General features: G+C 41.1%; 1 protein-coding gene across 2 annotated transcripts in view; it reads left to right on the forward strand.

The window, feature by feature from the left end:
* LOC104488390 (LIM and senescent cell antigen-like-containing domain protein 1) overlaps nucleotides 1-15,823 on the forward strand; it is a 32,661-nt gene extending 16,838 nt beyond the window's left edge. For both annotated transcript variants that reach the window (XM_010134036.1, XM_010133961.1), the window contains exons 2-10: nucleotides 438-597; nucleotides 5,679-5,745; nucleotides 8,240-8,360; nucleotides 9,213-9,362; nucleotides 10,562-10,712; nucleotides 10,914-11,006; nucleotides 12,408-12,456; nucleotides 14,664-14,739; nucleotides 15,569-15,823. In XM_010134036.1, the coding sequence (XP_010132338.1) occupies nucleotides 438-597; nucleotides 5,679-5,745; nucleotides 8,240-8,360; nucleotides 9,213-9,362; nucleotides 10,562-10,712; nucleotides 10,914-11,006; nucleotides 12,408-12,456; nucleotides 14,664-14,739; nucleotides 15,569-15,683 (982 nt within the window). In that variant the 3' untranslated portion in view covers nucleotides 15,684-15,823. The remainder of the gene's footprint in view (nucleotides 1-437; nucleotides 598-5,678; nucleotides 5,746-8,239; nucleotides 8,361-9,212; nucleotides 9,363-10,561; nucleotides 10,713-10,913; nucleotides 11,007-12,407; nucleotides 12,457-14,663; nucleotides 14,740-15,568) is intronic.
* Nucleotides 15,824-16,142: the final 319 nt, after the last annotated feature.

Below are 16,142 nucleotides of genomic sequence, written 5' to 3' on the forward strand. Positions count from 1 at the left end.
AGAGCTTTCTCACCTCCTCCCTTGGCCCTGGACCATTATAATTTATGTTTTCCTATGTGATGCCAGTGCTCAGTTATAATGTATTTTTATACATTATATGTTTATTTGTTTATATGTTATTTTTATAGTACTTTGAATTGCATGCTTTTTCTTATCATAAAAAGCCTGTAAATGTATCTGTAGGAACAATATTTCTGTTTGGTTTTTTTAATTAATAGTTATTGGAATGTGTTGCAGGGTTTTTGTTTCTAAAGAGTTTGGGAACGGGGGAAATGGCAATTTTATTTCTGAGGGGGTGCCCCAAGTCATTAAGTCCATTGAAAAACTTGTGTTGAACAGACTAGCGTTAGGCTTGGGTGGGGGGAAAAAGAGACCCACAACCAGTGGTGTTGCCTGTTTGGGCTAATTTTCTTTACTTTTTTTTTTTTGTACGACAGTAACATGGCGAATGCGCTTGCAAATGCCATCTGCGAACGCTGCAGGGGTGGCTTTGCCCCTGCCGAGAAAATTGTCAACAGCAATGGTGAACTCTATCACGAGCAGTGCTTCGTCTGTGCCCAGTGCTTTCAGCAGTTTCCCGAAGGGCTGTTCTACGAGGTAAGTGGGGCAGAGTGCCCCTCTCGCCCCCCAGCCTTCGCCTTGTGCCTTCGTACCCTTACCAGCAGTAGCTATGGGCAGATTGATAGATTACAAAGTCCTGTGGCAAGAACTGGCCTCTGAAAGGATATACCCAGGAGAGGGAGAAAAGAGCAGAAGCATTTCTGTGATAATTTGGAGGACATCAGTGCATATAACCTTGTTTAGGTGTGTAGCCTAGTGTTTTCAGAGCTGAGGAAAATAACTGCTGTAGATTTCTTTCTCAGTGCAATTTTTTTTTCCTGAAGTCTGTGGATCTGATGTATCATTCCAGAGATACAGAGAAGGCATACTTTTTCAGTCATATGGAGGGAAACCACAGCATTCTGTGGTCCGTAGGAGGTTTATTGATGAGTTAAGAGAGGCCAGCACTGCTTGTAGAGATGACCTGTAAGTCAGCATGCTGAGATCAGGATGTTCGAAGAGCCCAAATCAGACAGGGCCTATGTAGGGTCAACTCTAGGGTTAACAATTTGGAGCATTCAAAATTAGCAGTTCTTGCAGGCTTTCAAGGGTTAAAACCGACTCACTCATATTTCTTCAGGCCCAGGTGGACTGTCCTTCAGCTCAGACGAGTGTTGTGATGCCAGTGTCCTTTTCTTTTGCTTTTCCCCATTGTGGGCATTCAGGATGTGGCTCAGCTATCTCAAGCATGAAGTGGCTTTAGCGAAGGCTTTAGACTAGTTCATAGAACGTGAGGAGATTGGTATCAGGAAGAATAGATGATGTGAGACAGGACATTACTGTCTGAGAGATAAGGTCCTGTTCAAGTTAACTTCCAGTCCAACTTACAGTAGCAATTACGGGAGTTATGTCATACTGTGATCTGAAAGGGAAGGTGGGCTGCATGTTGAAAGCATAGTGCTGTGCTCTCGTAGTGTGCCATCCTTGTGGAAAGAGCACAACACTTTATCTTCCACAGTAGTTTTCCTAATTGAACAGAGCCACGTTAGGTGGTGCTGAGGAAAGGCTGAGGGAGGAACGTGGATTGGAAAAGAGACTGGCAAAGGAGATTCCTGGGGTTTGCTTTCTCTCACCTTGTTTAAGGATCAAAAGACTTTTCAGTGCTGTAGGGACAGTGTTGCACAAGTTGTGGTAAATGAGCCAGTAGTGTTCTGTAAGACATCAAAAGGTGAGATGCGAGGCAGTAGCAACTAAACCAAACCAAACCAAAAACCACCCCCTTGATACTTACAGGTTGCATTACAATCATTAATATACACTGGGCTGCTCCCTGCTTGCAGGCATTGCAAGCAGTCCATCTTGATGCGTTAAGACCTGAGGCAAACGTGAAGTGATATGAAGGTTTTAAAACTAAAATGTTTGCAATTGTGTTAATAAAATTGTCTTGATAAAGTGTATTTTCTCTAAATGATAACTACTTTATTCATCCTTTTTCTGACTCAAAAACCCGTGAGACATTCCAGAGGCCTCTTTCAAAAAGTTCAGTGGTCCTTTGTTAAAGATAAATTTGAGAAATCCTGCTCTAGGCAGCCTGTATATCCTAAGGGATGGACAAGGACAGCAACAGAAAGAAAAATCTTACTTTTGCACCTAGCTGAGGAATATTACCTCTCTGTTGCTCACAAGTGGCCATACTGAATCTCCTTGGCAGTGGCAACTATCTTGGTGGTGTTTAGGTATATTGGATGTAGGTATGTTGCTTCCTACTGCTACCTTGTTAACATTCATATTCATTATGGTTACTCTTTGAGCAGTCTCTTACTGGAAAGTTATGCTCCCTGTTAAAGACAGTAAGTCAGAAGTGAGTGTCAATAGATTGTCCTGGGAATGAAAATAGCCCCATATATTAAACATGTTTTGGATAACATTGCTAGAGGGTTTTTTTTCAGGCTGGGTAGAGACTTTGTTCTTGTGAAACATTACATATAAAGTGTAAAGTTTCAGTTAAGAATGGGCACTTTTTGCCACAGCTATTACAGAGGTAGAATAACTGTGATGAATTAAATGAGTATGTAGAGACTTGTGTGTGGCTTGAACTTCACATCACCTTTCTGGTGTCCACCACAAGATCTTGCAGTTTCTCTCTGAATCAGCAAGGCTGTCTGCTTTTGTTGAAGAGAGGTACTATTTGGTCTGTTTAAGCCCTCTCACAGACTTCATGTGGTGGCTCATAAATCTTACCCAGCCTTCCTCTACCATCTATACTCACCTGTTCCTGCATCTTCTAGAGAGTGGAGAGATCAGTGGATATCCATCCTGTCCCAGTGCTCATGCCTTTGGGGCTGTTTCAGCTGGGAAATCTTTGGCAGGGCCTTCTCCTCTGTCTGTACCCTTCAGGGTTTCCATGCATGTTCCATGCTGCAGAAAGACAATCACTTAGCACTGAAGTGGCCTGTGAGGTGATTGCAGTGGAAACTACAACATATTTCCTGGTGGTGCTGCTCAGGGAAAAGGGTGGACAAGGGCACAGCTTGTTCTTCGTTCATTCGGTACTAGAGATGAGAGCATACTGGGTGACAGCGTTTATGGGAGAGGGAGAAACAGCTCTAAGCAGGTAGAGGGTGGGCTTAAGTTGTCCAGTGCTCAGGAGATGGCTGACAGTACTCTGAGGACTTGAGATGATGATCTGTACTACTGTCAAGAAAAAATGGCTGGAGAAGCCGGGCAAAAAGTATACTTTCCTCTGACTGACTGAAATGCACTCTTTGAGAAGATGGATGTGTTTGGAGGTGTGGCCAGGTAACGTGTTTTTCTGAGCATATTCACTGCGGGTAAATGCAGGCACCGTTGGTTGCGCAGCATGAGTTTGTGTTTATTCTGTGCCTGGTTTAGCTAAGCTAGTGTTTTTTGGAAATGATTTCCAGCTCTCAGCAGTCGGGAAGTCAAATATTCTTCCCCTGCCTATTGCAAGCCTTGCAGAGTTTCCCCAGTTAGTCATTAAGCTGCTTATCACATTTGCCGTCAAACAATGCTGCCATGATAAGCTTTCACGCTGTGTCCATGGGTGAGGACTGAACTGGTCAGGCTGACGCAGGTCTCCTGCGCCATGGGACTTGTCTTAGGGCTGCCTTCAGGGACTCCGATCAGCTCAGCTCTCCATGGTTTGGCACCAGAGCCAAGCCACTTGCATGCACAAGCGGTGCCACACTGCAGCAGGGTCCATCTGCAGCTTGGAGTTTGCACAGCATAGCAGGAACTTTGTTGATGTCCTCATCAGCCTATGTTAGAAATGATAACTTGGATTCGTAACCAGCCAGTGTTGGTCCTGTTGCATAAGAGAGTAAGAGAGAGCTGTGTGCCTAATGCACTCAACCTAAATGGAAAGTAGCACAAGCATATGCCAGCAGCGTTTCTGAACTCAGATGTGAAGTGGTAGCAATTCTGGTCTGCTTTTACTCCACCTCTAATTGGGAAATCTGTATTACTATACTATATACCTATTACTATAGGAAGATTAAAGAAAGATGCAGCTGCAATGCCCTTATCAGATTTGTTTCTATTCCAGTTGCACCTTAAGTGTTTTCTTAAAATGGGCTCTACTAGAAACTACATTAGAGAAAGGATCTTTAAAGGCTTAGGTTTTGTGCATGTCTTTCTAGTGACTTAGTTAAAAACATGGAGAAAGCTGCAGGTTACGTTGTGGTGAAGTGTTCTATGCAGAGCCATTTAATTCATGGACCTCCTGTGTACAACAGTGAAATGACCTTGCTTTTAAAATACGTGCTGTTGGATTTGTTACAGAAGCTCAAGGCTTTCTCAAATGGATGAACTGCTTGGTCATCCACAAAAAGCAGCACAAATGAGCTGAGAAGGTTGAAAACATAAACAAGACTGAAAGGCAACCAACCCGCCTGATGCATACCAGCAGGAAAGAAAACCTGTTTGGTCTGCCTAGATCAACATGTGGTGGCTCTGAAATCCAAGCAAACCTAGGCATCTTCCATTGGACCACATGTTTACACAAAACAGATTTTTTTCAGTTTATAAAGGATCTTGAAGCACATTGCTGTTTTTTCTGTTTGTGCACCCAAACTTAATTTGTGGGTAGTATTTTATGCTATTCATTTTATTTTGTTGTAGCCCTGGTAAAAAGAAAGGAGTGGGGTTTCCTGCTATCCCCCTTTTACCTCTGTATTAAACTGAGACATTCAAATCCAAACATTTTATAACATACCTAATATTTTCTATCTGGTTTTGACATGCCGGTTGGCATTTGTGTTTAGTAATGATGTGCCTGAAGGTATCTAAACATATCCCTTCATTCCAGGACTTGCCTGCATGTTTTTACATATTCTTTGGCAAAGTAGCTAATGCAGTGCTGTAGAACTTTTTTCTTTCCATATAGTTTTTTTTTCTACATGAGCTTGAACTGCAGCTGAACTTCTCTAAGCTGTGAGAAAATTCAGATCCAAATCCAAATCCCTTAAGATCAGTTGCCTATTTCCTCTGGTCAAGGTAGTGAACTTTGTTCCTCAAAATTTGGACTTTATGAGCTTAAGGGTCTTTTCCAACCTAAATGATTCTATGAAATAAGCATCATGAAGGAAAAGCCTTATTTCCCTTCATGTTTTAGCTGTACAGCTCCATGAATTGCACAGATTTCCGTCCCTGGGTGTTCTTCCTCCACCTCCACACAGCCCCCCCCGTACTTACTTCCTCCAGTATGCTGGGTCATTCATGCAGGAAATGCAGAGTGGGGAAGAGATCAAATGGATTCAGGGAAAAAGCTTCCCCACAAGAGAGGTTTTTGTTAGCTAATTTCCTGCCCAGAATTCACTCAGTTGCATCAGAGTTTCAGCAGTCTGTCAAAATTCAGGTGTGTCTTGTGACGTAAATAGGTGATGGAAAATGCCTTATACTCTTGGCAGGATTAGAGGAATGGTGTGCTATTAATGCTACGTGCTAACTAGTAGCTGAATTAAGTAGATTTAACTCCTAGCATGTGATCTGGGGGTTTTTTGCGCAGCGCCTTGCGTTTTACTACCTAATTGCATCTGGAAACAAACTCGTGTGTTACAGCATTTATGTTATGGGCATGCTCCTCATCCTCCTAACACTCAGATTTTTTCCATTTGCAGTTTGAAGGGAGGAAGTACTGTGAACATGATTTTCAAATGCTTTTTGCCCCTTGCTGCCATCAATGTGGTAAGTTTTACGTCAAGGTGAAACATTTCACACTGATCACAAATGGGAATGTCACTGCGGGGAGATGTGCAACCCTTGTGTATGTTCTCTCTGGAAGAATTTCTGAGGGAAAACGGACATGATGTTTTTCTCATGGCCGTGAACAATCCAGGCTATGACAGGTGTGCTGATTATGAGACTAACCCAGCGTAAGCTACCCTGGGAACCGTCCTTGAAGGCTTGCCTTGGAGGGAGAAACAAAATTCCTTACCAAGTGATATCAAGATGCTAAAAGTATGAGAAAAAGTGTAAGGGGGGCTGAACCTTCGCGTGCAGTGCGCGGGATTGCCAATTAACTTTTGAGTAATAGCGCGTGGACAGTAGCTGCTAACCAATTAGCGTGTTTGAGTAGCCGCGTGTACATTTGCAGTGTCTATATATATTTGCACATTGTTTACAATAAAGTGAGCACGATTTCTAACCATATTGGTATACGATCTGTGACTCGGACTCCGTCCGCAGAAGGGTCCCTGCTACAGTTCTCTGGGAGGTGGCCCTGTGCAGCTGAGCATCTGAACTTCCAGAATGGGCTGAACTTTGGAGAATTTGGGGAGCTGCTTTTCCTGAAGGTCATCAGACAATAGGATTTTAAAAAGTTCACGTTATTTGAGTAGTTCAGCTGTTGATCCAGTGACGCAATGAACAGGCCACTCATGACTTCTGATTATATATACCTGTACATCTGCATGTGCTCATATTTGGCCCTTCTCATGCAGCTGAAACCCTGCAACAAGCCTTTGTCATCTGCTTTGACTATTGTAACCCACCCATGCTGTCCTTCCCCGCAGAAGCGGGGACAGTCTTAATCATCCAGTGTTGTAATCAAATGATGGTCAGCTGGTCCCCTGTTGTATTTTTGAAACAAATACATTTAAGGCTTCAGGACCTAATTTCCACCCTGCGTAACACCGAGGGCTGCTTTTATTTCACTGTTGATGTAAATGCTGTGTGTGTGCTGTGCTGTAATCATTCGCACTTTCTTTCATTCCGTGTGTGGCACGTTGTGCTCAGGCAGGCCTGGGAAGTCATTACTTGACTATTGCTGGTCTGGCAGCTCTTGTGTTTCTGTGGCACCTTGGCAAGGTGCTACGACTTTCACTTATCGCAGTGAGGCCTTTCGCTATGTGGAGGGAGGGGTTGGACACTGAGGGGTAAGGAAACAAATGTTAGGAACCTTTGAATTTGAAGCTGCAGATATGAACAAGCAGGGGAAGAGGAAGAAATGGATTGTTGGTGATTTCTAAGGTATTATGCTGCTTGTCTCCAGGATTTTTCCTGCCCAGCCGGCACAGCTCCCACTTTTCCTGCCCTGGCTCTTTGCAGCACCAGCTCTCTTAAAACCTCATCAAAGTCCTGCACATAGCTGAGCTTTGCCACTGCTTGGATTTAGTAAGCACAGCCGGAATTGATGTGGCTGTTGTCAGCGATGAGGCCTCGAGCATTCCCGACATTTCTTGAGTCCATTGGGTTTTGTTCTTGAAAAGCTATGACTTCATAGCAACGCCACAGAGTCGCGTGCTGGATGTTATCACCCACATCGGTTACCTGCCCAACTGGTCCCCTTTGGCAGCTGTTTCAGTTGTACGTTCTCCAAAGCTGGGCTCAGCCACTCACGGCACCAGGAAGCTGAACTCCCCACACATTTTAGGCAGAGCCTTTGCACTGCTCAGGGGCCTTGGCTACAACATCTGAATAGAGAACAACTAAATCATGTGTGTGGTGGACATGGCGCCACTGCCTGTGCAGCACAGTCACATGGTGAACAGTAGATCTCACGCTATATTTTTTAACGCCTTGCAGAACAGGACTTCTCGTGGTAGGTCACAAGTTGTGTGTGTTGGATTGACTGTTCTGCAGCTTCACTGCAGCTTTGCATTTTGTCTCCATGGGAGTTTTATTGCAGGAGGTCCACAGCCACCCCAGCTCAGTTCTGTTGTGCTTTGAGTATAGCGCCCCCTCAGGGCTTGGTCCTAGTGGAGTAGAAACAACTCTTATGTACATGGCAAGTTAAAATTGTCATCTTTTTAAAGAAAAGAAGAAAAGATGATTAGGACACAAGAAAGATGTGTTTATATAAAGAACTCCATGTATTTCTTAACAGCTTGAGAGCAGACAAGAAAAAAAGGGAAGGGACTGAGAAAGGATGATTGCAGAGAGAAGGTAGAGTGTACGTGTGAAAGGGCTTGTACTGAAAAAAGGTACTTGTACCTTTGTACTGAAGGGCTTGCACTGAAAAGGGTCCTCCATCAGCGAGGACGTTTTCTTCTGACCCGCAGCAAAAAACCCAATTAAAACCAAATTCAGAGTTTAGGACCAGAACTGTGATACTGAAAGCAATGTATCCTACCAGATTTGGGTGGGGGGAGGAAGAGGATGATATGTCATTGCAATATTTGGGTTGCTTTTAACTTTGTCTAACATGGTATTTTACATCTTGGTGTTGTGTTTCTTACAGGTGAGTTCATTATTGGTCGTGTTATTAAAGCTATGAACAACAGCTGGCATCCAGAGTGCTTCTGCTGTGATATATGCCAACAAGTATTGGCTGACATTGGATTTGTCAAGAATGCTGGCAGGTAGATCTTCACCCTTCCTTCTGTTAACTGATCATAAATAAAATTAACTAAGAAAGGTGACGGGGGGGGTTTGGTTCCTGAAGCTTTCCAGCTGAGGTGGAGCAACTGAAGCATCTTTGGTGGGGAAAAGGTCTAAGAGTGCATCACAAAACTACGAATGGGTATCTTAAAAATATACACTTACAATATTAACAGCTTACCTAATTCAGCACCAGGTTTCCTGGCAAATATATTCTCTACTTAGTGGCATTTGGTGGCCATTGTTATACATAATAAGAGAGAAAACATTCAGATACATAAGCATTGTCTTTATTTTTTTTAATAGAAATTTTTACTTTCTTTTTCCAACTCAGGGTTCCAATTTTGGTCTAGCTTAACACCTTATTTATTAATAATTGCTTTAAGTTCAGTGGGATCCTTCACAGAGTATGGTATTTTTACCAGCTATGATCAGAATATGTTTTACAATAGCCATCGGCTTTGTATGTAGAATATGATACACACTTATCTACAGAATTAGGACCTGTGTTCTCATCTAGCTTCCAATGTAAGTTTTTAAGATTTTGAGAGTAAAACATTCAGCAATGAGAATCTGTAAAAGATTTTGTTTTCTGTGTTTCAATACAGCTTAAACTCAAATAAGCTGAAGTACTGATACTCTGGTGGTGACAGAAAATGAAATGATAACCCTGCCTCTTCTGAACTTGGTTTGTCTAGCGAGGAAATTGTTTTAAAGACTACTGTCCCTTCAAAAAGGGCTGATTGAAATGACGTTCTAATAGATTTTTGGTTTATAGTTTGCACTGTAGTACCTGTACCAGTACTTAACCTCTCTTTTTTATGCCGTTTCAGACATCTCTGCCGTCCTTGCCACAACAGGGAAAAAGCCAGAGGCCTGGGGAAGTACATTTGCCAGAAGTGTCATGCCATTATTGATGAACAGCCTCTCATATTCAAAAATGATCCTTATCACCCCGACCATTTCAACTGTGCAAACTGCGGGTAACTTGAATTCTGCAAAGGAAAATAAGAATATCCTGGGTTTATTTGCTTTATGGATGTACATCTTAAAGAGAAAACCTGTCCTGTACAACTGGAAAAAGGGGTGGGGTTTGGCTACCTTGCATCCAGATGTGTATTACTGCTTTTGGGATGGTGGAGTTGGACAAGTTCAAACAACAGCTGACCTGTCAGGGAGTGAAGAAAGACTGGAGTCTGCAGTATAAGGTGGTACCTTATGAAATACGAAGTGTGGACACAGATGATGGTTTCTGTAGCAGCAAAATGATAGTTTGTTATTCTGCTGCAAGAGAAAGAAAAGTGTTCCTCTTTGGCTGCTGGAGTTAACTGTCTTGCCTATGCTATTTTTTTGCAGTTGAGTGGCATGCAAAATTTGTTTTCTCCTTTTGAAAACTATCTTTTTCTTAGAAGCTTTCTCCCACCTCATTTTATCAGCTTCTGCAATTGCAGTGCATAAAGCTGCACAATTCTACAAGCTGCACTGATGCACAGGCCACGGAGCACTGTAGAATATACCGTGGATTATTATTTAGTTATTTCTAGTGCAAAGGAAGCTAACATTTCAGTACCATAGCAAAGGCTGATTTAAGTAACAACACGTAGTGCTGTGTCAGTGGCAACCAGCTGAGAGCATTAGTGAGTACGGTCACATTTACACTTTAGCTGTGCTCAGTATTCTAACCATGCAAATTACTAGAAAGTGGAGCATATGGGATTCTGCAATTGGCAGTGAATAAACATAGCTAGCTTACGTGAGTCCATACTCTTCCTTCTCTGAAGTCTGATACAAGGAAAATGTACCTAGGTGTAGAGGACCACATTTTACTTTGTTACAGTTATGCAAATCTGAAATAAACTGGTGATAAGAGTGCCAGAGTATAAACCAAACATGTCTACTACAGCTTACGCACAGATATTTGTGCTACATAACCAGAATGCAGAATGACAATGGCTCAGTGGCTGTTTGCAGAGACTTAGTGCATCTCGCTCGCAGCCTGTTCTTGGTGTAGTGTGATCAGTCTTGAACTATGTTGAACTGTCATATTTGATGCTGCTGCATTACTCCAGTACAAATACAATTCTAAACCAAATGCTAAAAAATGTGTTTTTTTCAGAAATTTGCAAAGTTGACATTGCTCATTGCTGTTATTCATGCTGTCAATTCATTAACTTTTGAACAGGAAGGAACTTACTGCTGATGCTCGTGAGTTGAAGGGAGAATTATACTGCTTGCCCTGCCATGACAAGATGGGTGTCCCCATCTGTGGGGCGTGTAGAAGACCAATTGAAGGCCGAGTGGTGAATGCTATGGGTAAACAATGGCATGTGGAGGTAAATATCAGATTATATATATATTGTCTTTTACAAACATAAACACTAACATGTTTATTTGTGCTTTTGCTGATCAATTTCAATTAAAGGATTAGCAAAATATGCAGCAGTGATTAGTAATTGCCTTCTCCTAATGCCATCGTCAACCTTCTTGTGGCTGGTCTTCCACTGAGCAAAATATGTGTGTCATTTTCTTTGTAGCATTTTGTTTGTGCAAAATGTGAAAAGCCATTCCTGGGTCATCGTCATTACGAGAGAAAAGGCTTGGCATATTGTGAAACCCACTACAATCAGGTAAGGTTTTGTATTTAAAAAATTATGTTAAGAGGTGAACTCATTAACTGGTTTCATTAGAGAGAGTGGAAAACTATGGATGTTAGTCTGTGTTCTTATAAGGACCTGTGGGTGTAATGCCAATTAGCAGATGTTCTGTTTCAGTTAATTTATATGGGTTTCTCTATACACTGGTCTGGTACTGAGAAAGAAAACCTCAAGCATTTCACGGAGGCTAGCCAGGACAATCAATATTGAGTAGTTCTTTGAGCTCAGTGGCACTTACATAGAGCTGTAACCAGCTTTTCCATGTCTGTGAGATCAGAGCAGCTAATGACACCCAAGCTTTCCCAAGAAGCTAAAGAAGATTTGCCAGTCAGTAGCTGTGGTTTAAGAAGAGGCCCTAGTGAGCAGTGTGGTTTTCCCTTCAGCTGCTAGTCTAAGCCGACTGTGAGTTAACATACACTGCATCACCCAGCTCATTTCTTGGGTTGCTGAAAACCGTGAGGACAGAATGTGTCAGAGGACACCACCTAGTGACCACTTGCATTTATATAGGAGTTACGTACCATAACAGCATCTCTCTCAACTCTTCTGTAGTTCCAGTCCCACGATGTATAGACCCTTTTTTATTTGGAAGCCATCTGCATTGTGCCACATCCACCTGTTTGCTCATATAAATACAAGAGTAGAGGTTACACCTGGGAGTTGTAAGGCAGCTAATTACAGATGGATCCTTAATTTGACGAAGGGCAGATGATTGAAATGTTGCTGACGTACTTGTAGACAATAAACGCTATGACATTAGTGGTAATGGTGTTGCAGCCGTGATGGGGCAAGTATGTATACCAGAGCTGTATGTAACGTGGATGTCTTTTACTAGATTAACTACTACAGTCAGAAAAAATACATGAAATTGTGGGCACTTCTTTATTGTTATAGTGTGGACAAATATTAAGCCTGAAAATAGAATGAATAATTTTTGGCTTTAAATTTTCCTTTTTTTTTCTTTTCTAAATTAAAACTTTTCCTTACAGATTTTGCCAGAAACAGCAATATGTTGTTCTAGTCATGCATGTAAGCCCAAATGTTAAACTGGCTGATTAGTAATAATGCGTATATGACACCAAGTGCTGTGTTTCAAATGTTCAGGATTAGAGAAATTTAAAACAAAATCACATTTACAGAGATCAAACAGATGTACACAAATGTTTTCATCTTTTAATATTATAAAGACTTCATGGGATGATGCAAAATGTACTTGGAAAACCAAACCAGACTTACGAGCACTCTCTTTTTTTTACTGGAAGAAATCGGAAAGCTATTGTGCCCACCAGCTGAAACAATTATTTTGTTTGTTTGAGAAGTTACCCTCAAGAAAAACATAGCATTAAAAATCTGTTACTTCTCTCTCCTCTTCAGCTATTCGGTGATGTTTGTTTCCATTGCAACCGTGTGATTGAAGGAGATGGTAAGCACTATCCCAACTGTTTCCTTAATGTTCTTTTCTGATGGGAGTTCTCTTTAGAAGTGGAAATAAGGGGAAAGCAGCCCCCTGTAGAATCCTTGATTGTTCTCATTAAAACCAAACCAGCCATTTTCTTGATCAGAGATTATGTTACAGCTGATTAGTCAGAGACCAAATGGTAAGAAATCCTTACAGCAAGTGTTTCATAATGGTAGAAGACCACCCAGTGGTCACCTGGAAACCCCTTAGTAACATGCAAAGGCCAGGGATGCTGGGCAATGCACATCAGTGGATTCCTGCACCACCAGGTTCAAAAAAGAACACATGCAAGGGGGGTAATGACCACACAGGCATCTCCTCAAATAAATTTAGGGATCAATAACCAAATTTGAAAAAGTATTTAGATATTGAAAGACACTTGGTAGACACTCTTAAGGGATTTTTTAAAAGTGCCTAATTCCCATTGTGTGAGTTTGGTTCCTAGAGCTATTTACTTGTCTATAGCAGGCACCTGCCTTTTGAAAATCTGGGCTGATGGAAATATTGTACTTGGAAAGATGTGTCCTCTGAAGGCAGAACTGGAAGCCAGCGGTTTAAATTTGCTTGGCTTTTTGTTGTTTGGTTGTTGAATTTTTTGGGTGGGAGGGTGGTGGTTTTGAGGGATTTTTTGGACAACCAGCTATGATAAAATGACCAAAGCAAATGATGCTACCTGAAATAATGCAGCATTACGTGCCTATTTACCCCTGCCCAAAGTAAATACTATAATACCAATGTTAGCCTCACCTAAGCCAAAGCCATTAGCAAAGTAGGAGGAAGCCTCTGGTGTGTAAAAAGAGACATAAAATAGTCATGTAACTATAGGGTGAGACCTACATTCCAGACACACATTTTCTGGACTGGACGATACCTGTAGAATGACAATCCAAAACTATTTAGAGGAAATAGTGTGCTCCCATTTAGAAAATTCTACTAGAATGTTCAGAACTGAAACTAGAGGTGAATGAATGGATTCAGCCTTGTCTGGTAACTACATCTCTGTATAATACTAACTTTTCAGCATATAATCTGATACCCATATGGTATGTTTTGGACTCTGAACTGAACAGAATATAGTGTAATGCAGTAATTTATTTTCAATGTATGTCTCCAGTTCCATTTCTTTTTGCATTTCTGCAGACAAATTTGATACTGCTGTCTCAAATTATGAGTATCCAACATCGTTCTCTCTCTGTCTGGTGAAACAAACATCTGTGGCAGCTGTTTTTCAGGAGGGTGCCTATGACTGTATTGCAGAGTTGCTTGGGAGCAAAGACTTTCATCTGACTAGTAGGATTTTGGCAAGCAGTGGAATAACTATGCATCTGTGGATGTGCTCGTCCCACAGTGGAGGAAAAAAGCTCTGCATTACAATGCTCTGGTTATGTTTGTTGTTGACACAATATTGTATTTTATGAGAAAACCACTGTCCTGCATCTTCTATCTTAGACTAAGAGAGGCATATTTTGGCAGAGAAAACTGGGAAGGTATATTGAGAGAACAAAAAATGGATTGAGATACACAACAAAGAGAAAATAGTTACTTATTCTCTAAAAGTAAAGAATTTTTTTTGCTCTCTAAAGCAAAGAATAAAAATATATCCACGTTTGTCTTAATCAAGTAATTTATCCCATGAGTTCACAAATTTTTTTCACCTTGGTAGTGTTGATTTACTGGGGCAGTGTCCTGAGCGCTGGCTTCACACTATTTTCTTCAGCTGGGCAAGTGCTACTGTTGATGCTGCTGCAGTCTGAACTGGTGCTGAGAGATGAAACTGAACGGACACACAAACAGAGTTTTCCTGGATTGCTCTTCAGCTGCAAGGGTTTCACCATCAACTTGGAAAAATGGCCTCATAGAACAGTTGCCTGAGGTCAGCATGCTATGAAATGAGGAGGAGGCAAGAAGCAGGAGGCATAAATAGATTAAACTGGTCTTGCCTCAGAGACAGCTTTGTCAGTGCTTCACAGTCCTCTACACTACACTCACTTGTGCCTCCCTAGTCCTACCATCTTATTGTTACAATCCTTAATACTTGATACAAGAATCAAATCCCTGTTCTTCAGGCTTCATGAACGTGTGAACATTTTAAGCTTCATGAGCTTAAAATATTTGAGTAACTTTATTTTTTGTAATGCTAATGATTTCTTTTTTTTTCCCCATCACCCTAGTTGTGTCTGCTCTGAATAAGGCATGGTGTGTGAACTGTTTCGCTTGTTCAACTTGCAACACTAAGTTAACACTCAAGTAAGTTTATCAACAAGTGTGATGCCTTCAAAACATGTCAGTGATTATTTTCAAAGTGTAGATGTTGCTATTCTGTAACTGTTATGGTATGAAAAACATAACAGCAGCACTGAGAAAAAACGTGTCCATCTTTCTTCCTCTTGCTCCGCTTACTAATTTACATCTCTTCCAGCTGTCTGTTCAGGTCTTCCTTCAGCTAGTCTTCCTAACTTTTCTTGTTTTCTGTCCTTTATTTTTTCTGTGTTTAACTCTAAAGGGATAAGTTTGTTGAAATTGATCTAAAACCTGTCTGCAAACATTGTTATGAGAAAATGCCAGATGAATTTAAGCGACGACTCGCGAAACGGGAGCGTGAAGCAAAGGATAAAGAGAAGCAGAAAAAGAAAAAGCCAATCTGTCTGTAAACTTTTTTTCCTTATCACCACCACCTCTGCTCCTTTCTTCTTTGGTCAGTGCTGAGGATGCTTTTATTTCAGTTTTTGCATGAATTTATGACAATCAAAACCAAAATATTTTTCACACAGCTGCAGCTTGAAATATTGACTTGTTATTGCATTATCCTAGGTTTAGTCTGTTTAACTTTACAATTGGTTTGAAAGTTTTTTTAAGTGACACGTTAATAAATGTGGACATTTGGGTAAAAACTGCATAACTTAACACAGTACTGTAATCACTGTCTACAGTGTATAATCTTGTAAAAGTAACTTCATATAGACATAAATTGCAGTTGTCATTTTTTGCCCATGTACAGTTAATAGGATACCTGAATTTTTTTTTTTCACTATCCCTGCTGCTAAAACTTTGTCTGGTTTTTGCTTTGTCATTTTAGGAATAAATTTGTTGAGTTTGATATGAAGCCTGTCTGCAAAAAATGTTACGAGAAATTTCCTTTAGAGCTGAAGAAAAGACTGAAGAAACTAGCTGAATCTTTGGGAAGGAAGTAGAAACTTCATATGCTCTCTGCTTCGTGAAAATCTTAACATATATTACTTGGGGGAGGTGGGGTGCTGCTTGGAGGCTGCAATCAAACAAGTGATGATGTATGCCTTCTGTCAGGTTGAAATATCTTAAGATCCTCTGTCCTCTATACTTGTCATTGATAGGCAGACTATACTCCCAAACTAAATTAAATACCAGCTCACCTGAAAGCTTTAATGCAGTTGAACTGATGGAGGTGGCCCATTCTGCACAGTAATCTCTGCAGAATTTTAAGAGAGAGAAAATTTGCTTGTGAATACTTGCGAAAACAAACTCTGCAAATGCATCCAACTTTAGGGGCATGCATTGTCATGTATATTAATGAAAGTAGTAACCTTCATATTAAGCATGCACACGAAACTTGCCCAAGACAAACCAACGTACTTTGCCTCGTGGAAAAATTCACGGTTGGATTTCAGGCCAAG

This window comes from Buceros rhinoceros, unplaced genomic scaffold, assembly GCF_000710305.1.
Source record: "Buceros rhinoceros silvestris isolate BGI_N320 unplaced genomic scaffold, ASM71030v1 scaffold6400, whole genome shotgun sequence".
NCBI lineage: Eukaryota > Metazoa > Chordata > Aves > Bucerotiformes > Bucerotidae > Buceros > Buceros rhinoceros.